The 21,381-nt window shown below is 40.9% G+C and overlaps 1 protein-coding gene across 3 annotated transcripts in view; it reads left to right on the top strand.

The window, feature by feature from the left end:
• Positions 1-21,381, top strand: part of exoc2 (exocyst complex component 2) — a 118,026-nt gene that overhangs the window by 82,086 nt on the left and 14,559 nt on the right. For all 3 annotated transcript variants that reach the window (XM_017440451.3, XM_037973999.1, XM_017440453.3), the window contains exons 5-16: positions 2,130-2,243; positions 3,688-3,812; positions 10,307-10,387; positions 11,202-11,347; positions 12,962-13,043; positions 13,129-13,231; positions 15,004-15,122; positions 19,272-19,385; positions 19,672-19,796; positions 20,243-20,311; positions 20,401-20,558; positions 20,653-20,774. In XM_017440451.3, coding sequence (XP_017295940.1) covers positions 2,130-2,243; positions 3,688-3,812; positions 10,307-10,387; positions 11,202-11,347; positions 12,962-13,043; positions 13,129-13,231; positions 15,004-15,122; positions 19,272-19,385; positions 19,672-19,796; positions 20,243-20,311; positions 20,401-20,558; positions 20,653-20,774 — 1,358 coding nt within the window. The remainder of the gene's footprint in view (positions 1-2,129; positions 2,244-3,687; positions 3,813-10,306; positions 10,388-11,201; positions 11,348-12,961; positions 13,044-13,128; positions 13,232-15,003; positions 15,123-19,271; positions 19,386-19,671; positions 19,797-20,242; positions 20,312-20,400; positions 20,559-20,652; positions 20,775-21,381) is intronic.

Genomic DNA, 21,381 nt, shown 5'->3' with positions numbered 1-21,381 from the left:
AAATCGTCTGTTGTGTAGATTGTTCTGGTTGTTTTTAGCCAATTCCCTGCATAATGTAACAGAGCTGACACATGTGATGCTTCCAGGGTTCCTATGCAGCCTGGAAAGTCTGGAAAAGTTATTTTTTTTATTCAGACAAGCTTTTAATTGCTCTCCTTCGTCTTTCACATCTATGCACTGTCTTTACTGTATTTGATATTGAAGCACTTTAGGATTTTTGCGATATAAAGAAACTTTTCTTGCTTTTTTACTGTAAGTGTGGAATAAAGGGAAAAGAGTTTGGAGAAATATTAGTGTTTGCAGATTGCTCCTCATCTGTTTCCCCCCCAGAAGATAAACAATCTGAATGTCTAAAAATAATTTGCTCAACCAATCAGAGCACTTTTCACACGGATTAAATAGAAAATGTGGACTTTGATGTTTTAGGTGTAGCTGTGTTGGTTTTTGAATAATGAACACGTTTACTGATGGCTTCATGGAAGGGTCTATCTGAGACGATAAACTCATCTCCTGCTGTCTTTTTCTCTTCAGTCTGATTTATTATGATGTTTGTGGTTCACCTACTATAGAAAAATAACCCAGACCACTGTAGAGATATCTGCCAAAAATTAAAAGTAGAAGGTAAAAAAGAATGATCAATATGGAACTTTAAGTCTTGATTGTAGAATAAAAATGTAAAGATTTTTCTGTTGCAAGAAGCTTGAATCACTTCTTGTTTTTAAATACATTTAATCAAACCTAATTCTGTCTGTAATCACAGATTAGCTGCTTGTAGTTACATTTGCATTTTACTAAACAGAATTTAAAAAAATCACATTCTTTGAAGCAGAAATGTTTGACCTAACTTTAAATTTTCTGAAAATATTTAAGTTATTGTTTTGACAATTAAAAGATAGAATATGTAAACAAGACTAAGTTATTTAATGTCAAATTTGATATTTCAGAAAAATAGCGTTCTTCCTCCCCATATGATCATTTCACAATATGTTAAACAGCAGTTTTATAGGACAAATACAGCAGATTTAGTTTTTTATTAACACAGAACAAATTACTAATCTCAATCTGACAAACTCTCACATTAGATGTATAAATGTAGTTATTTCATATTTTTTATTTCAATAATCCTAAAAAATGATAATATGCCAGTAAAACATCAATAATGTGATGCTGAAATGTTTTGTAAATAGAAGAAATGTCACTGTGGATGTCTGAAATGTTCTCGTTAATGTGGATGTCTGAAATAAAGTCTGTATATCTAGTTGTTTTTTAAAAAAACACACTGAAGTGTTTCTGTTGCTTCTCAGTCGAGGAAAGCTTCTTCATCTTTTCAAATTTGCTTTTATCTGAAAGTAACGCTTGATAAAAAAGGAAAAATAGTCTTTTTGTGTATATAGTTACAGGAACCTGACGCCGCTTCTGTCAAACATTTAAACCAATTTAATCAAAGCCCACTTCTGTCTGTAATCAGTTTCAATATTTAAAACATTTCTTTTAGGCAAAATTATATTCTTACTAATTAGAAATATATTAAAATCTTAATCCTTTTCTTACAAGTAGTAATTAAAGGATGTTGTCTCCTGAGGTTCACAATAATTTTATTATTTAATGTTGTATCAGAACTTATTTATATATATTATTAGTTTTATAAAATGGGAGAAAGGAACCTTAAACTCAATACTTTCTATTTTCATTGCCTAAAATCTTTAACATTTCACATCAGAACTGCTGGAATATTTCTACCTGAACCTGTTTGTACAAATAAATATAACGTTGTTGTTTTTGTTCATGTTTCATAAGAAGTGAATAAGTTTAAACTCATCTAAATCAGGAGGTCTCTGGTTTTCTCTCCAGGGCTAATATCTTCGATGTATTTTTCGTTTCACAGAAGCAAACAGTGCAGAGTGGGTGGTGACGGTGGTGCTGGGGGGGGGGGTTTGTGCAGACCACAGGTCATTAGTAGAGATCAAGCTTCCCTAATGAGAACTGGGTCCTCCAGGGGCAGCCAGGCGTCACACACTGCACTTCCCACGCCAGCCTCTCCCAGCCTCAGCACTTCCTGGCTACACACTGCCCCCTGCTGGACAACGCCACCCTGCAACGATTTTAACTCTGTGTCTGTGTCCCTGCAGAGGTAACGTCCCACAGAAAGACCTGGGGGTGATATTTCCAGGAATGAGTGGAGACTTCACCAGTGAGAAGTTCTCTGCAACCTGGTACCTCATAGAAAACCACGCAGGCACCAGGTAGGCCCGCCTTTACTGATGAGAAAACAGAAAGGGGTAGAATATCAGTTTATCAGTTTTATTCTGCAGATATTTGAACCAAAATAGTTAAGTCAGGGCATAAATGGCCAAACTCCTCCTTTTCTAAGGTAAAGAAAATAAAAAATCTGTGGTGTGGATTCATCATAAAGGGCAAAATAAAGCAGTTAAACCTCCTGACTGATGCTTGACTGCTCTGAAGCGTCCACGCTCATGAAACGAAACGTTTTTATGTCCTCGCTCCCTGCTTGGATATCTGGGTTCCCATAACAGCTCTTCATCTGTGTTCCTTTTCAAAAATTCTTTCTCTCGTTTAGTTTTATCTTCTGTTTTCTTGGTTTTGGTTTCAGCTGCTTTTGTCTAATTTTGTTTTTTATTTACTGTTTTTCTAAGTTTAGCTTTAAGCTACTCTTCAGCTGGTTTTAGCTTGTAGGTTTTTGTTTTGCTCATTTTACTGTTTTTAACTTTACCAATTCAGTTTCAGTTTCTTCTCAGCAGTCATGAGGCGTTCAGGGTTTCCGCTGCATTATTGCAGTAAATGCTAACTTCTCTAGTGTTACAGACTGTCATATGGCAACAACTCTATGATAAAGAAGTGTTTAAATGAAACATTTGACGATGAAAACAGTTCGTTAAACTGTTTTATTCTTAAACCTCTACGCCGTCAGTTCACAGAACAGGGACGGGTGTGAAGAAGGCACCCTGTTGACCCAGAAGACTGTCACGTCGGGGCAGAGGAGAGTTATTTTGGACATTCCTGGCTTCCTGTCCCCCCTGCCTAGCCTCCCAGTAACCCAGACCCCAAGGATCCAGCATGACCAGGGGCCTCTGTTTGGACCTCACCGGGTGACTGTTTCTTCCTGCAGAGGAAACCTCACTCAAGACTCCCGACACACAGAAACACGTCCTCACAGCGGCTCCAGATGCCTTCAGACTCTCAGAAATCCAAGCGTTCGGCTTTTCCTTGCTGAAACTTGCAGCATACCTGTTTATTTCCCCCTTTAATATGATTTGATCTCCACAGGTTATCACCTGCCAGGAAAGCATTATTGGTTTTGCCTGTCTGTGGGCCTTGATTTTTACTGTTAGTAAAATATCTCATGAACCACTGGAGGGATTATTTAATGAAACCCTATTTAAGATTTCCTCCTCAGCAAACAGAAAAATGGCTATACCTCAGTCGTTTTTACAAATATTTTATTAAAAATGTGGTAGTAGTTGAAAGGTTTGGCCAAACGGCTGTCCCATGAGATGATCCAGCATGAGATGATCTTAATTTAAAAAAATAAAATCAAATTCTGGCATAAAAAGGTGGTGGGCGACATGCATTCCTTCAAGGGATTCTGGACCTGGAGAAAAAGAGTCTGATCAGATTTCTGTGGATTAAATGGCATCTTTATTCTGTCTTTATTTCTTTTTTTAACAGTTTTGAGCACCTGAAGGCTGCAGCCAACAATCTGAAGAAACAGGCTACGAAGAAGAACGAGGGAAGTCTGGGTTACGTGAAGGGAGGCCTCAGCACGTTCTTCGAGGCTCAGGACGCTCTGTCGGGTAAAACAGATTCACACATTTATGTATTCAACCAACACTCCTCCTCTCGGCTCTGAAAGTAGCTCTTGATTTTTGTTGGCCTTTGGATTTTTTCCTCTTTCTCCCACATGTGGTTGAGCAGCGGTTGATTAAAGCGGCTCATTTGGCCGCTGTGTGAAAACCCTCCACTTTGCGCTACAGTTACAGCAGCCAACCACAACATGCCTAATTCACCTCCATCAAAATGAGATCAGCCCTCACCTGTCACACAGCCTCACTTATAAACACACTCGCTGACCTTCAGATGCCAGAAAGATTTCAAGGTGTAGCCGAGACTGACCGCTGTCGCTCTGCCAGGTACTTCAAATCAATTGTTCACTTCATCATTCATGCTTTTGTCTGTTTACTCTCCGCTCGGCCACAGTTACTTCCCCTTACTATTTATACATACACTTCTTCTGCCTCCATCTTTATTATTATTGCTTTCCATGTGTTTGTGCCCCGGTAGGAGCAGAGGCAATGTTTTCATTGTTACTGGCTGAATGTAAATAAACGGAGCAGCCCAACACAATGCGAGCCCGAGTATTAGGACTGATGGTGCTGATAACGGGCCCAATATGACCAACGGGAACAATGCTCAGTCGTTCTCACGTTCAGACTGAGCGTGCCTACTGTGTGCCCGCTGCATCAATGGGAAGTGTACGGTCCTGAGGGACGCAGGAAGCACCATGTATGTGCTCCAGTGGCCCGTCACCACAGAGAACAGAACTTCATTCATCTTTACGACCCGTCACCGCAGTTAATATTCAGGACTTCTGAATTAAAGCTCGGGGGTGGGAGGTAAAATCTACTTTTAGATGGAAGATTCTGGATCGGTTTGCAAATGTAAACATGGCTTTTGCTGACATTAATCTGTGCTACCACTTCAAGAGAGTCAGAGTAGTTGCTAGTGGAGTTACCGTAGCTTCCTTCAGCTGAAACATGTTGCAGTAAAGCTTTTTTTCATCTTTTCTTTGCTGAACCCTGAAGAATTTGTCTGTTAATAATTGCTAAATTTACCATAATGCATCTGTCTTTATTAATGAGGTTAAAGCTTTTAATTTGTGCATAGATTTGCATAATCCCATAGCTTCCCTCTGAATCACATTCATAATCAAATCGTGAGGTTCCTAAAGATTTCCACCCATAATAACCCAGAAATGCTCCTGATCCTGGAGCTGTACACAGGCCTCAATCTACTTAGCAAACACAAAAATGGCTTTAACAGAGCAAATATCTTGGTGTGGTAGTTGCTGAGAATCACCCCTAAAAGATACTTTGTCCTGTCGCTTGAGATCTTTGTTTGAAATGTTGGTGGTGGGCGACATGCATTCCTCCAAGGAATGCTAGTTTTTATTTGGATCCATTTATACTTATGTCATGTGCACAGAAAATAAATAAATTCAGCTTTTAAATCATGAATTATCCTGTAAAGGATTTTTGGGTGAAGTGGGAATGGTTCCCTCATGTTGTATTCAGACCAAACAGGAACGAGTTGGGCAGCAGCGTCTCAAACTACCAACGAGTTCAGTAGAACAGCGGCGGGTACTGCAGTTGAATGTTGTATGTCTCCTACATTTCAAAAGGTTTTTTTCCCCCTCAGAAAGATAAACATTGTCTCATATTTGGACCAGCAGCAGGACTTGAAAGTAAATTTTTTAAACTTCCAGACCCCTGTCTTCTCACTATGACTCATTACAGCCCTACAGCATCCTTTTTGGGCCAAGCTTTGGCTCTCAGTGTTGAAAAATGAAGTAGTCGCACAGAATGCTTAGCTCAAGTGGATATATTCTTTACATGATCTGCGGTCGGCCAAACCAACATACCAGCCGGCACGCAGCTTGTGGAGCTGGTTAGCACAGCTGTCAGAGTGAACGTCCATCCTGTCTTTGTGTGTCTGCAGAGTTTGGCAGGTTCCTGTTGTTCTGAGTCATTCCAGATGAACCTTACCTGAGACCTGAGACATAGGAATTTGTAAAGAACCCGTGTTGTTGTGCTCACATAACTCTCAGTCTGCATCGTGACATTCTCGTCTCCCGATTGTGTTTATTTCCGGCTCCGCTCGCATGTGAGATTTTTATTAATGACTTTAATTGAAGTCGGAGTTATTTTTTAGCGTGGTGTCAGGCTGCCCAGGAGGCCAAATCTGGGTCGAAAATGTTCAGAGCAAACAGCGGGACCTTTCTCACACTAACTGCTTCTTAATTGCTTTCCAATATAGCACACTTCAACTCTCTCCAACAGCAAAGTCCAGACCTCTGAACTCCCTGCTAAACTGAGTTTAGACTTTTGACTCTGCAAGCCAGAAACCTTGTCAATTACGAAGCGGTTTGGATCAGTTGACTAATTTCTGCTTTTGGCAAACAGGTTGTAATCTTAGAGCTTCCAAAGTGTCGATCAGCAGTACTCAATCAAGCAGCCTGCCCTCAAAACGTTTGCTAAAGCCAAGTGATTATTCATTCTTTTAAGTATGTCATTTTTTTAGGGATGCACCATTACCACAAACTGAGTACAAGTACTTACACTTGAAGACTTTCAAATACGAGTGCAGAAAAATGTCTTTACACTTATTACAATTAGTAGAACCTCTAATTACAAATTGATTCTGTTCCAACAGGTGATTTATATGTTGAAAATTCAGATTCTGTACACGTTTTTTCTGTTAAAAATATTGGAAATGAAAAGATTTTGCCACCATTTTCAGCACAACAAAGGCACTAGTCCTACCCAATAACATATAAACAATATTAGGAAAACAGTAAGACAAAGGACAGAGTTTCTGTCAATCACTTCTTTAGATATTCAGTAATCCTAGATATTCTTTGTTTTTAAACTTTATCTGATTGCTTTTAGGCAGAAACCTTTAATGGGGCGTGTCTCCACAACCATTGATGATAATTACATGCTCAGCACTTTAGTGACTATTGACCTTTTTCTAAGTAGGACTATATTATTACTTATATGATTTGCATACAAAGTATTCTCATTTTCATGTTCCAGAGTTTAAACTGAGTACTGAGTCATGCTTACATGACTTCCTCTTATTTCATGGCAACATTCGTGCTTATCTAACCATTTATTATATCTTGAATTATGTCTGTAGCTGTCGAAACACAGAGATGTGGTTAACAAAGCTGAGAAAGCCTCTTCTTCCAGAGTCTCCAAACATTGTGCTGAAAGTTGACTAACTTTGTTTTTACTCTTATGTAGCAGCTGGTGGTTACACAGAAATAGAACAACGCTTGAGACTTTTTTTCCCTTTTGGAGGGCTATAAAAAATCTGAGTTTTTTGTTCTGGTTTCTATTTGGATCTGAGATGCTGTTGTGTCTGTTGGGCATTCAGACACTTTTTAATTAGAGTTTTAATGGTAATGATGTGGCAGAGCAAAGAGTGAGGATTTTAACCTGTAAAAATCTGCCACAATGAAGCTCAGGTGTTTTACACACTTCACTGTGTTTCAGTGAATATAAGGCTCAGAGTGATGTTCTGGGATTGACACATGACCACAGTGGGTCCAAAAATAATCAGAAGAAACACACTTACCACACTTACTCACCACGCAGTGTTCTGGTTTTTCACCCTAATTAATAAAATCTCAGCAAAACAGACCTTTTTATTGAGAAGGATTAAAACATTAGCTTTAAAAAACCCCATTTAATTCTGTTTAATTAGTCGACAACTTCCAGGTAATAAAACTGGCGCTGCTTGTGCGCGGGTCATGTCGGTTCAGTTGGAGGCCTCACAGCTCGGCTCCGGACAGGTTGTGCTGCCTGGTTTCCATCTACTCCTTATTTTTTCTGTTTGTTGTGTGGATCTCACTGTAGGTCGTAACGCTCATCTTTAGATTCAGAACAGTATCTGGTAGATCAGATAAGCTGCTTTGAACCAGGTGGCCAGTGTTAAACTTTAGTTTATCTACAGTATTGTAAATGTTCTGTTTAATCCAACATTCATTTTCAAGCATGTTCTTCTTTAATGTATACAGTTTAATTAGGTTTTTTTCTTCTCCTTTTTTTATTTATTAAATGAGAATTATAATTCTGTAAACACTTCATGTGAAAGTCCACAAACTGGTGAAAGAGATGGAAAGTTTTGGTCCTTAAGGACAAACGGGGCCCTTCACCCTCTGTGTGACTGAATGAGTGACAGACTGTCAGGGAACACAGGATTGTTGCCACTAAAATGTTGAAATTTGAGGTTTTTCATTGTTGTGTGAAAAGGAAGTCTCCCAGTGATGCAGGAAACGGAACAGCTACCGTACTCCAAAAATGAAAGATTCCCAGGGCCCGCTCCCCGTGTCCCCAGCCCCTGCAGCAGTCAAAACATCTCCAGCTTTAGAAACCAGGGACTCTGTATTTTTATCTTTATTCTTTCTTTTTTTAAAAACCTCCGTGGTTCCAGGAAGTGAAGCTGGAGCTGCAGCTCTTCCTCAGGCCTTGGCTCGGGGTGTTATCCGGACCCTGACCCGATGTTTAGCTTAGCTGTAACGTCATCAGCCCCTCGGTGTGTGACAGGCTCGGAGGACACACAGCTGGCAGCAGGGCAAAGGGGAGTCTGGAGACGTGAAGCAGACCTGCGGAGTGTGTGTCTTCCTTTGTGCTCGGGCCCCATCAGTCCTGCATTCACACACACATCCCAGCCTGCACCCAGTCACGTTTGCTGCTGGTTAGGTTTTAAAGTCCAGCGATGTCCGTCCTGATTAGTGTTGGAACAGCCTGTTTTGGAAATACCTCGGTCTGCCTCGAGGCTTCTGTCTGTCAGAATGGACCCATATTTATTTACAGAACTTCCCCCTCTTTCGCTTTACCTCCCGCTGCCTCTGCTGTCAAACTCTGCTCACAGCCACTTTAAACAGAGAATTACTTTACTTTTTTGTCATCTTGTACCTGGTCCCCATCCTTGAGATAAAAAAATGCTTGTTACATATTTGTGTCACTTCTCAACTTTGCATGAGGGGTCGTCTCTTCAGGTGTGGTCCACTCTGTCAATAAACCCACCCTCCAGCTGCCCACGACTGCTCACCATTTATTTATTCACCACTCTGCCTTTTTCCTCTCTCTGTTTTCCCTTCAAATCCCCTCTATTCTGTAAAGTTTTTCATGTTTCAGATCATTGAAACGGTTCTTTATTAAAATCAACTGTTTACTGTATGCCTTTTAGTATGTGATAGCATACACATAAAAAATGTAGAAAATAAATGATTTCTTGTTTATTTATGAACAGATTTGCTAGTATCCTAAAGACTTGGTACAGATGGGTTTTAAGGTGATTTGCCAGGAAGTCATCAGCTCCGACAGCTCTGTTCACGCTTGGTGGTAAATTATGTACCCCAAACATTTTTGTGCAAACACACACATCTACGCCACACAGAGGGCTGTCAGGACTGCTGATATTTCTGTGAAAATCACAGCACATTGAGCTGCTTTAAACAGGTGAAAATAACTAACGCACCTCTGATCAACAGAGAACATTACAGCTTAAAGTGACCACAGCGAGTCCAACAACAATCAGAACAACCACTAAAACAAAGAGAAGCTGAACCATCTCCATCGATCCACTTTGATTAATAAAATCCCAACAAAAGATGATTCTGACAAGCAGTTTATTAAAAATAAAAAAAATGAAGACTCTGTATTTCCAGAACATTCTCGAGTAATTATCAAGTTTAATTATCTTTAATCAGCTGGCATCTCTGCATAAACAGGTAAAATCTCAAAAACAGAATGGATGTTGACAAACCACAAAGTTTCTGGGGCTGATGAGACAAACTGGAGCTTTCTGACTCCAGTTCCAACAGTTGTGTTTATTCATTATCGTGGAAGGGTAGCATCAGATTTATCCATGTTGTGTCAGTGTTAGACACAAGCCATCAGAGGGTTTCTGCCCCACTTCTCCCATTTTCCTTGCTGGCATCAAAACCTCCTATGTGTTATTTTTTTGTGTAATTTTACATCTGATCCTCGTGACTTCCTGGCAAACAAAATGTTGTTAAATCACAATTTCTTTTTAAATCCCCCAACCTTTGTAAGGTACCAAAGCCCCACCCCTTCACATTCAGCCTCACTGAAAAGCCTTAAATGTCCTCTGGAGACAGCAAATCGGTGGGTGGGAGACAGATGTCTTCCACAGAGGACAGGTTTGAACTCCTGGTTAAAAAGCTTTAAGTGTCCCAGGACCCTGACCGGTGCTGGTAGAGTTGGGTGAATTGATCCAGTACAGTCGAGTCTGGGTCGAGGTCATGTCCTTGCTGTGTGGGAACAGTTTGTAGTGGGTGGAGAACCAGTGAGGTTATCTCACATCTACCACTGGGGCCGAGCCTGTTTATTGTTTTACCTTCAGTTCCTGCAGCTAAAAATGTTCCCGTCTTTAGGGACTGGTTACGCTGCATATTTCTCATCACCCTTACAAAGGTGTTTAAGGTTTTTGGTGTATCGGTTGAGTTATAATTTAAATTTAGTTTGTTTTTCCCTCCCAGCTATCCACCAGAAGCTGGAGTCTGACGGCACAGAGAAGGTGGCGGGATCAATGACCCAGCGGTTAGAGAACATCCTCAACCGTAAGTTTGAATCATTTCTGATCCCGGTTATCACCCTAAATAAATGTCAAAGCTGTGAATATTCAACATGATGAAAATGTTCAGTATCTGTGTTCATCAGTTAATACAAACAGTCTCATCTGAACTGTGTGTGTTCGTTGAGTTCTGTTGGACCCAGAGCCCCCTGCAGAACCTGCGTCCCCCTCGCCGTATGTTAGACATGATAATGAGGCTCCGCTAATGGAGGGTCAATAAGCCGGCTCTTTTCCTGAAGTGTAGAGTAAATAAACCTCTTAGCCGGACGTATCTTTCATCCCCGCCAGCCCAGGCTAAAAGGCCCGTTGGCCCAATGGGCCTCGGCCTGCGCTCATCCCCCAAAACCCAATGAATCAAACGCACAGCGCCGGTCAGCCAATCACAGAGCTGCTTTTTGAAATGTCAGCTCCATGAGAAAGCCGATTGGTAAGAGAAAATGTTATAAATATTCCTCTGTTCTTTTTTTTTCTTTGCTGTTTTTCCTTCAGGGATTTGGTCGTGGGGGTGGAGTTGTGTTTTGATTAGAAGAACTTTGTTTTCTCTTTTCTATCTGACGGGATAACCAAGGCCACCCACAAAGCTTTTTAGCTGCAGAGGTCCCTACAAGCAGACTAGGAGACAGTTGTCACTTTCTTCCTAACAACTTAATTCCCACTCCTCTTCTTTTTGTGTCAAATAACACCCAGAGAAAGAGGAAAACCAGAGACCGGCAATAAGAGGGAAATGTGGTATGGACATTTATTTATACAGGATCCCAGTTTCTCATTTTCTCCCACCTCTTTCCCTCTCTAACTTTCAGGCGCGAGCGATACCGCAGATACTCTCTTCCAGGAGGTCTTGGGACGGAAAGACAAAGCTGACTCCACACGCAATGCACTCAACGTCCTGCAGCGTTTCAAGTTTCTCTTCAACCTGCCACTCAACATCGAACGCAATATCCAGAAGGTACTTTGCACAAAGACGAGTGCAGAAAATCTCCGAAACAAAGAGCCAAATACAGAATTAGAGCCACCTGCTTTTTGCTCCGGCTCCAGTTTGTTGATTGTTTGAGTCCTTAGATGTGTGCGATGTGACGTTTATTGAAGTTGATAAAAGTAATGATGGTTTACACTTGAAAACTCGTTTGAGCAGACAGCTCAGAGCTGTTTTTCCGTGATGTCTTTGACCTAAACCTTTCTTAGATTTGTGTCAAAGTGAAACATGTTTTCTATAAAAGAATCTGAACAGAAATCAGTTTGATACAGACATTTATTTTACCAACCATTCTTTTTATGGTCGCTTATACACTTATAAACTAAAAATAAATTATTGGGACGCGCCACCGAAAGGTGAAGTTGGACAACAGTGTTTTTACCCGTGTCCATGTGTGTGATTGTGTGTTAGCAAAATATTCCATGGACCACTGAACAAGTTTTCATGAAAATAATGGTTATATGTTCATCTCCAACTGATTAATATCTTGAACGTGGCTGTCCCACCCAGTTGTCCTTAAAAAAACACAAAAATGGCTTCAACTCAGTCAGTTTGACATGTTTTGAGGTAGCTTCGGTGTGGTTGTAGCTGAGAGTCATCCCTGACATCTACTCTGAGCTCATTTACAGGTTTTGACCAGACTTGTAAATCCATTATTTCTCAGCGTAAGACGATTTTCGTTTAAAACTCTGCCTTGAAAGGCGGCGGACAAACCCTCGCCTTTGTTGTAACACATTTAATTTCTATTTCTTTTTGCTGCGACACCTGTTTTCCCCTCCGTCTTCTTTCCAACCCTGCATGAAGTGAGAGGCAGCTGCTTGTTTTTGTTTGGCGTCAGCGAACGCGTTTCGTGGTGATGTCAGAAAGTCCGGGAGGAAAAGCTTGGACGGCTAACACTCACTTCAACGTTACAGTAAATCTTCTTGTTGTGGAGTTCAACTTTGCAGACCCTTTATGTTGGTAAAATTAATCTAAAATACTGAAGATAAAGGAAATATCTAAAAGGCATGATATATCGGCTTTAATATTCTGGTATTTTTCCAACATCAGACTTACTTGCACCTTGTTTTACTGGTTCCTTTGTTCCCTTCTAATGTCGAAATATTAAACCTGCAGAACTTGAGTTAGTAAATAAAAACCTAAAAATGGCAACCATGCATGGAGAATAAAAAGTCAAGCTTTTAGTTACAGCTTTTTTTCCAATCGTAGAAACATAAAAGTGCAAATAATTATTTCTGCACATTCCTGACTTGTTTCTGTGTTTTTGGTTTAAAAAATACCACCTTAAACTGTTCAAACATCTAGTGATTCTTTCTGATCTTACTTTGAGAAATCCACACGCGAGGACAAGACGCTGAACTGTGTAATAATTAATATTTTTCTCAAAGTTTCAGCTCTTTTTCATAAATTGTCAGATCACTTCTGCTCCATCTATCCTCACTTTTTATTGTATATTTGTTTTGAGGTGCAGCTTGGATGACTTTGAACCAGAGGGTGGAGCTAGAGAGGCTTAAATACACACCGCGTGTCATGATTGATGAGTTATTTAAAAAAAAACCTCTAATAATTACTAATGTTTCTTCCCAGGGAGATTACGATGTGGTGATCAATGACTATGAGAAAGCCAAATCTCTGTTTGGCAACACAGAAGTTGCAGTTTTCAAAAAAGGTAAAACTTTCTGCACTTTTTGATGTTTTTAACCTAGAGAAGACTTTGGCTCTTTTTTTTAACGGTTTGCGTTTCACCGTCTCAGTTTACGCGGAGGTGGAGACGAGGATTGAAGCTCTCAGGCGGCTCCTGTTGGACAAACTGCTGCAGACGCCGTCGACGCTTCATGACCAGAAGAGATACATCAGGTCTCGCCACAGTCCCGTCCTTTGTTGTCTTCAAAATGACTGGGCCTTTATGCTTCATACGTGCCAAGCATCCAGTGGCCATGAAACTTTCAGACTTTTGGTTTCTTTTATGTCTGTTTATATCTTTGTTTACCGAAGCTACAATTTTTCTTTTCTGCCTCTCACTTTCTTCACTCCATGGATCCTCTCATCTTTCTCTTCTGTGGCTCTGGTGCTTTTTTCTTTCTCCCACTCCTGTACCCATCTGTCCGTTCATACTTGTGGTCTCTGCCGATTTATTATTGTTAGGACCAACCTGTCAGGATCACAGAGACCAGCTCTCAACCACATGGTAACATCTTTCATCCTGGTGCATTAGCCCTGCACAGCTCTGAACGCCCACTCAGCTCCTGTTTACTCTTCACGTGGAGGGTTGAGGGGGGGCTCTGTGCATGTGTGCTCCATTGTTTTGTTCGTGAGGGGCTCGCTCAGACCTATCGAGAACCGAGCGTGCAGCTGGTTTTCAGGATGACAGTGGACCCGCAGATCTGTCCGCACAGATTGGAAAACATGTTTGTGACCTTCAAAGGAAAAAAAAAATAAATCAAAACTTGATTCATGCCTTTATTTTAACAGAGATCATAAGAATACTCTCTTTTAACACATTTGTTTGTCGGCGTCTTAGAATAATTAAACAGATATGTACTTTAGATTCATTGTTTGGATTTATTTTGCGCTTATTTGCCAAAGAATATTCTGATCCAAATTCATGAAAATCATTTAGTTCATATGGAACAAAAACAGGTTTTCTAACAATTTCTCAGTGGTATTTTCAGTCTCCTTTATGACCGAAATATTGTCACAAAAAACTCATTAAACCATTAAAGAGCAAAAAGTACACGTTTTGCTTTCAAGGTAAATATTACTTTACTTTTAGAAAAAAATAAAGGAATACTGTCCTACTTTATCTCAGCTGTGTTTTAAAAAAAAACTGTATTTTTATAATATTGAACATTTTGAAGATCCCCAAAAGCATCTGACATAATATTCATGTTTAATAACATCTTTAAAGCCTTTTTTACTCGTTTTCCTCCTTTATTTATATTATCTATATTATAATTGGCTCTAACTGCACAACATTTTTATCTTTTCATTTTAACTATCTTTTATGAAGACTTATTATTTGTTAAGCAAACATTTTAATGTCATATGTTTATATGAGGGTTTTTCCTACTAAAACACCAGATTGGATATATTTCATGGAATTGTAGATGTTATTTGTGACTTTTGTCAACATGTAAGCAGATTTTTGCACATAATAGAAAATAAAACCGGCTTATTTTACTTCCCATTTGCAGCCATTAGAATTGCCAAACTATTTTTTATTTACACCTTTGTGTTTTATTTTAAATTTTTCTTAGCTTTACATCATTTTATGGTACAAATGGACTATGTGAGGTTAAAAATCTTAATTAGTTAAGAACTTATTCTGTTTTTAATCTTACTTATTTTAATTGTGTTCACTGTTAAATACTTGAATGGTCTAAATGATTGTTTAATGAACATGACAATAATTTTAACCATCCTAATCAGCAGATTTTCATGCCTTACAGGTTCTTTTGTTCATTTATGTGTCATGTTATGATTACTTTGCTCTTATTTTGAAGGAATAAATGTTTTGAGTTCTTTTATAGTGGGAGAAATGAGTTTACGTGTCTCTGACTCTCCAGATGAATGCATTCCTATTTATTTTCTGCCAAGCGTTCATTTGTGAAATCGTTGTTTTTCTGCAGGTACCTGTCTGACCTGCACGCCCCAGGTGACCCAGCGTGGCAGTGCATCGACGCTCAGCACAAGTGGATCCTGCAGCTGATGCAGAACTGCAGAGACGAGTTCATCAGCGGCCAAAGAGGTGAGTGAAAAGCTCGTCTTTAGCAGCGAGTCGATGTCATGTGAGCCTGGAGAAATCCAGCTGCCTCTCCGTCACCGCCCTCCCATGCCTGTTCTCTTCCAAGCCTGACTGTTTATTTTTTCATGAGCGTATGAATAAGATGAAAGCGAGGGAGCATTGGTTTTGGATTTGGGTTTCAGAGCTGACATGTTACCACACACACACACACACACACACACATGCAGCTTCACAGATGGATTGGAACAATTAACCCCAATTAAGCTGTTCCTGTTAAATCAGCCAGCAGAAGAATGTGGATGTGAAACCGTCCACTCAGGAAGATTCTCCAACCACATTTTAGACACATACAGCGAGTGAGAGGGCCGCTTCCCTCTGAGCAGCTGGAGCATAAACACACCTAATGCTAAGGCTAACAGTGATTTCCTGGGCTGGTTTGATTTTAGCCCCTTCACAGCTGATGACACGACCATCATATCAGGGACGGACAAACAAAAGCCTTTATTTTCTTTATCATTTATTATTTCATAAAAACACCAGTACATCAGTTTGACTTAACTTTTTTTAAACACTTTGCAGCTGAAGAGCTCAAACTTAAAGCAAACTAAAGCAACTGCATTTTCTGTGAATGTCTGCTGAAATTTACTAAAAAGCTGAAACTAAAAGTAGAAAAAGGCTAGTTAAAAAGAGGCAAAATCCTAGCTGTATATAGTTAAAGGGTAGCTATAAGTACCTAACACTAGATAATGTAGCATAGCATTAGTTAAAAAATAAAATTTGCAAAAGGATATTTAGAAGGTAAAGGTATTTAAAGCGTATCTAAAAGCTAAAAGTAGGATAATAGTAATTTTAAGTCAGTCATTATGAAATTACTGAAAGCTTCCTACAGCCCAGTGATGTTTGGATGTGTGTAAAACATCCAGTTTATAATAAATGGATAGTCATCGATGCCTCCTCCTCCTCCTCCTCCTCCCCACTGGTGAGAAAAAACCTCCAAATATTACATGTAGGTGTGAAACAAACAGTGTCATTCTTCATTCAAGTGGTTTCAGACGTCATGTACACAAAGCAAAGGCCATCCACTCATACAGAAAGGCCAAACCAATCTTTAATTTTGTTGTACACTTTTCCACCCTTCACCTCCTCCACCCACAGACCCAAACACCTTTACCACCTTCTCTCTGTGGTCCCAGTGAGAAACCTTTACCTCCTGAAACAGCCCTCCACCCAAGGCAGAGCCTGAACAGCCATCATCACGAAACCACATCCACTACATTCCCCCAAACCATGCTCTTCCTCCCCCCCGTCTTACCTCCACCGTCCCCTCTGCGGGCGACTTCCTCTTCCTCCTCCAATCACTTTCACTCCCTCGTGGCTGCGATGGGTCATCCGGATCCGCGTTAACTGGAATCGTTCTGTGAGCCGTTTAGTCGAGAATACCAGACCAAAAGGCTGCCTTGGTCCAGTTATTGCTCCGTTAATGACTCAATAAATTGTCCTAAATGGGAAATGGAGCCATCCGTCTTTGTTGGACCGTAGAGAGGGTTTTTTTGTAAAGAAGCGTGACGATGAAAGTTGCTTCCGTATGTCTAAACAGTCCCAGCATGCCTCAGTTTTACAGGCTGCCTGAATTCATATTTAACTGCAGGCCTCAGCCAACGTCAACACAGTTAGCAAAACGGTTTCATTTTTTTAAATATATATCGTTGAAGAATTTGGCATTTAGAATGTTTTTTTTCTGTAACTAATGAAAACTACAAAAACTGTATAAAAATAATAACAAAAACACTAAAAGAATCCTTTAAATATACTGAAAGTCAACTCAAACTTTATTTGTAAAGCACTCTTAGGACGACGTAGGTTAAAAAGCAAATACACAACTATAGCAGTATGCAAATTTATATTACTGTGCAAAATAACATATTTTAAAACTGATTGATAATACATTTTATTTATAGGCACCTTTCAAACAATAGATAAAAAATAAATACAATACAAAGCATAAAACAATAAAGAGCCAGTATGATTAGTTGGAATAAGTGATCCTGATTTTCAGTCAAGACTTGAACAGAGGCAGTGAGTTCCTCATTTCAGGTGGAGGTAAGGAGGTAAGGAGGCTGTGGAGAAGGGGAGGGAGGGAAGGACAGACGGATAATGACACCACGGTGGGTAACCTTATTAATGTGAGACTGAAGTGACAGTGTAATGTCGAGGATGACACCCAGACTTTTAATCTGAGGGCCAGGAGAAACTGTCGGCCCTGGACGGAGATGGTTTAGTCCCAGCTGAGAGGAACTCTGTTTTAGCACTGTTCAGTTTGAGATGGTTTGAAGTAAACCAAGATTTGAGTGAGGGAGGAGAGGAGAGGGGTGGGAGGATGGAGAGGTAGAGCTGGGTGATAACAATGGAAAATACAGCCAAAGGGTCAGTCCTGGGTCCTGGCTCGTCTTTGCTGGATTTTGTGATTCATGGTGCATCGAATGTTTTTAATTGGAAAGAGATTTGGACTTCAGGCCGGCCTGTTCAGCACCCAGACTCTTCTGAGCTGAAGCCACCACATACAATGATCAGTGGTTTAGTATCGTCTTGCTGAAAAAGACGTCTGGATGGGAGCACACGTTCTAAAATCCTGTACAAAACCGAAGCTTCAAAGCCGTAAACATGGCCTGTCCCATCTTTTCTGAGATGTGCTGCTGCCATAAGATTCTTAATTACCTTTTTTTTCAGATAATTGGTACAATTTCTTAGCTTCAACATGTGACATGTTTACTATGTTCCTTTGTGAATAAAAAATGGGTTTATGAGATTTTCAAATTGTTATGTTCCGTTTTTATTTACATTTCACCAGACGTGCCAGCTGTTTTGGAAATGTGGTTGTACATTCAGACATAGAGCAGACCATGTGTGTGTTTCTGCTCAGTGACTTTAGCTTCAGACAGCTGAGGAGGTAAAACACAAAGTCTGCACAGTCTTCGGTTCACACAAGCAGGATCCTCGGAGTTCTCTCAGATTTGTGCTTTTTTTGGTTGTTTAGTCGACACTTGAACCAACAGCAGCTCTCATCCCTGTAAGAAGGCAGGAAACCATGACAACCAACTGTTTTGCTTCTATATGGCGCGCGTGTGTGTGTGTGTGTGAGAGAGATTTGAGAAACCTTCGTCTGTTTACAGATAGTCTGACTCAGTTGAGAATTTCCTTACATTTTCTGCTGTGTTGTGTGCACGACCATCTCAACCACATTTGCTCCTCTGCTTGGGGATTTCTCAACACATGCTTACACACAGCATTCAGCCTGTGACTCACTCCTCTGTGAGTGTGTGTGAGTGTGTGTGTGTCAGACACATGTTTTGGAAATGTGGCCGTCTGTCTCCCTTCGTTTAGACGAACTCCATGTAGGCGTTTTGCAGCGTTGCACGAACCTGGCTCTTTAGATTTGGTCTGCTGCCGTTTCACTTTCATTCTTGCTGACTTTCACCCCCCTGCTGTTACCTTTAACTTATCTTCCAGACGGATTTCACTGAAATTAAGTCACTTGCTGAGATAAGAGTGCAGCCGCAGCTCCTCCTCGTTCTCTGCGTATGTGTAGCTCCCTGGTGCCATCTAGTGGAGCTGTGGTGTAACTGAGTGGCTGAAATAAACCCGTTTTACCCCTGCAGTCCAAAGGTTTGCCCCCCCCCCCCGTGGAAAAAAACAAAACATTGTCTCAGCTGTGGGTCGGCTCAGGAATGGATCAGAACACAAACCTGAGCGCCGAACGACTGCTTGTTAAAGCAGAAAGAAGCAGAACATTAGCTCAAAGTAGCAGAATGGTAGTAACGTAAAAAGGCCGAAATAAAGACGGTGGTGAAGCGGAGTTTAACGAGAACAATGTTTATGAAGGAATTGTGGAAAAACTCTGGATTCTTTGGTGAAAACATTTAAACATTTTGAAAGTCCCAGCACCCATCTTCTGAAACAGCTGATATATAAATATCACAACCAGAAGTTTGAAAGAAAACAGGAAAACAACATGAATGCTGACTCAGCATTCTTTATTGTTTAAATGCTGACTCAGCATTCATACAGTAAAGACGAGGACGGATCGTTTGGTGTGAAAACAGCTTATTTGATTTGTGACATGTGTCCACGTCTCCGTGTCTCCATGTCCCTCAGTGGGGGTTGGAGCTCTGGACCTGGAGGGGGACACCCGCCCGTCCGCCCTCGGCAGGATCGGCCACTCGGCGTCTCTGAAGAGAGGGGGCAGTCTCCGATCGCAGCGACCCAGCAGTGAGTTCGAGGAGGGGCTTCCCTGCCTCTGACCACACCGTGTGTGTGTGTGTGTGTGTGAGAGACACTTTTTGTCATGTACAGCACTTGGGGGAATCTCCTTGTAGCACTCAGTACGGTAACAACAAAAACAAAGAAAAAAATGACTATATTTCTTCCAGGAATGAGTTTGTCATGTAATTCTTTGAATCATGAGATACTTTTCTCCCCCTACCTTTACGTTGTAGCTGTCTGTTTATTAACAGTCGGAGCTTAGGGAGATAATATGTTTTTATCGTTCCTGCAGCTTGGCGTTTTGAAACTCCACAGCCGGTGCAGTTTGTGGAGAAGCTCTCCGACGTGGTGATCGGCCAGCTGCCCAACTTCTGGAAGCTCTGGATCTCTTACGTGAATGGAAGTCTTTTTAGTGAGGTAAACGCTTCAGAAACAAGAAAGAAGCGCTGCCTAAACTCTGTGATTATCAGTGTTCATCATTATTGCCCAAAAATATCAGTCTGAACCACTGGACAGATTGAACTGACACCAAGAAAGTAACCATTAAATGTGCATTTTCAGTGAAAATAATAAAAAATACACATTTTATGCATTTAGATGGGTTGATCCTGCAACTTTATGTTAAAAAATGTGGTTTACTTTTCACTAGACATTATTCATCTGAACCTTAAAGGGCTTTGAACTCTTTAAATTCTTCACTGGATGTAAAGAAGTCATCCAAATGAAGCTGAGAGCTCAGCTGTAGGCCCAGAGAGGTGCATTAAAGCAACACGAAGAGGAAGGAAAACGTTTCAAGGATAGTGTTCCTCTGTTTCTGCTTGTTTTCAAATGAGATAAAGTGTCTTTTTGTCGTTTTTCTGCAGACCGGAGAGAAATCCGGCCACGTTGAGAAGTCCAAGAAGAACGCCAGACAGAGACAGAACGACTTTAAAGTACGAGAAGATGTTCATCGTAAACCAAAATGTTGTTTTCTAAGTTTGAGGCTTTTTGGAATATTTCATGCCGTTTGCATCTTTTGCAGAAGATGATTGAAGAGTTGACCAACAGGCTGGTGAAGCTGATCCGGGGGGCTCTGCTCCCCACCACGCTGCCCCGAGCTGAGCTGAGCGTTTACGGAGGCTGGGAGGACAAGACAGAGCTGACGGGAGCCTGGCTGACACAGATCATACACACCGTCAGGTCCGCACTCTGCTTGTGTGGACGTTTGAACGCTTCGTTCACAGCCCACCTGTTTAGTTTTTCATCAGTCCGGTGGTTGTTTTCTCTTACCCAGGGCTTGTCACGAAGCACTGTCTGCTCTGGAAATCCCAAACGATTTGCTGCAGGTGATCCAGGATCTGCTGCTGGAGCTGAGAGTCCACTGTCTCATGATGACCCTGCTGCTTACGACAGAAGGTGAGTGTTGGTCCCCATCAGCCTGACACCAAAGACTTACCTGGGGATGTCCACATTCTCTGACATTCAGGTGGCAAATGTTCACCCAGCTCTTTGTTTGTGTGGAAAACAAAACCACAGAAAACTGTTTCCTGTAACAGCTGCACATTTGGAGTTAAAACAGACTTCAATAACTTGTCTCACCGACGGAAAATGTTTTCCAGATCAAGCAGAGAAAAATCACCCCAATATGAATGAATTCACACATCTGTGCAAGTCTTCAGACCTCTGCCCGATTAACAGAAAACCGATTCTGAAGCAAAAAGGATATGCTGGTGTAGATTCTCAGTCATCCAGGCCATGGTAAATTCAAAAAAAGTTAAAAAAACAAAAACAACTGGACTTCTATTCTGTAGCTGAAGACGTTTCGCTTCTCATCCGAGGAGCTTTCTCAATTCAGAAATAGAGAGTGTGGAGCTGAGATGTGATGTAAGCTGGATTGCTTGCAAATTGTTCTCACTCTCCTAACAATGGAGGCTCGTTAGAATCCTTGTTTGTCTGACTCACTGAGGGGCCACTCTTGTCACATGAGTGCAGGTGTTGATTGGAGTGAAACTGACTGGGGATC

Source organism: Kryptolebias marmoratus, linkage group LG24 (assembly GCF_001649575.2).
Source record: "Kryptolebias marmoratus isolate JLee-2015 linkage group LG24, ASM164957v2, whole genome shotgun sequence".
In the NCBI taxonomy this organism is placed as follows: Eukaryota; Metazoa; Chordata; class Actinopteri; order Cyprinodontiformes; family Rivulidae; genus Kryptolebias; species Kryptolebias marmoratus.
Note: the sequence above shows the minus strand (reverse complement) of the source record. Positions and strands in the feature narration are given on the sequence as shown.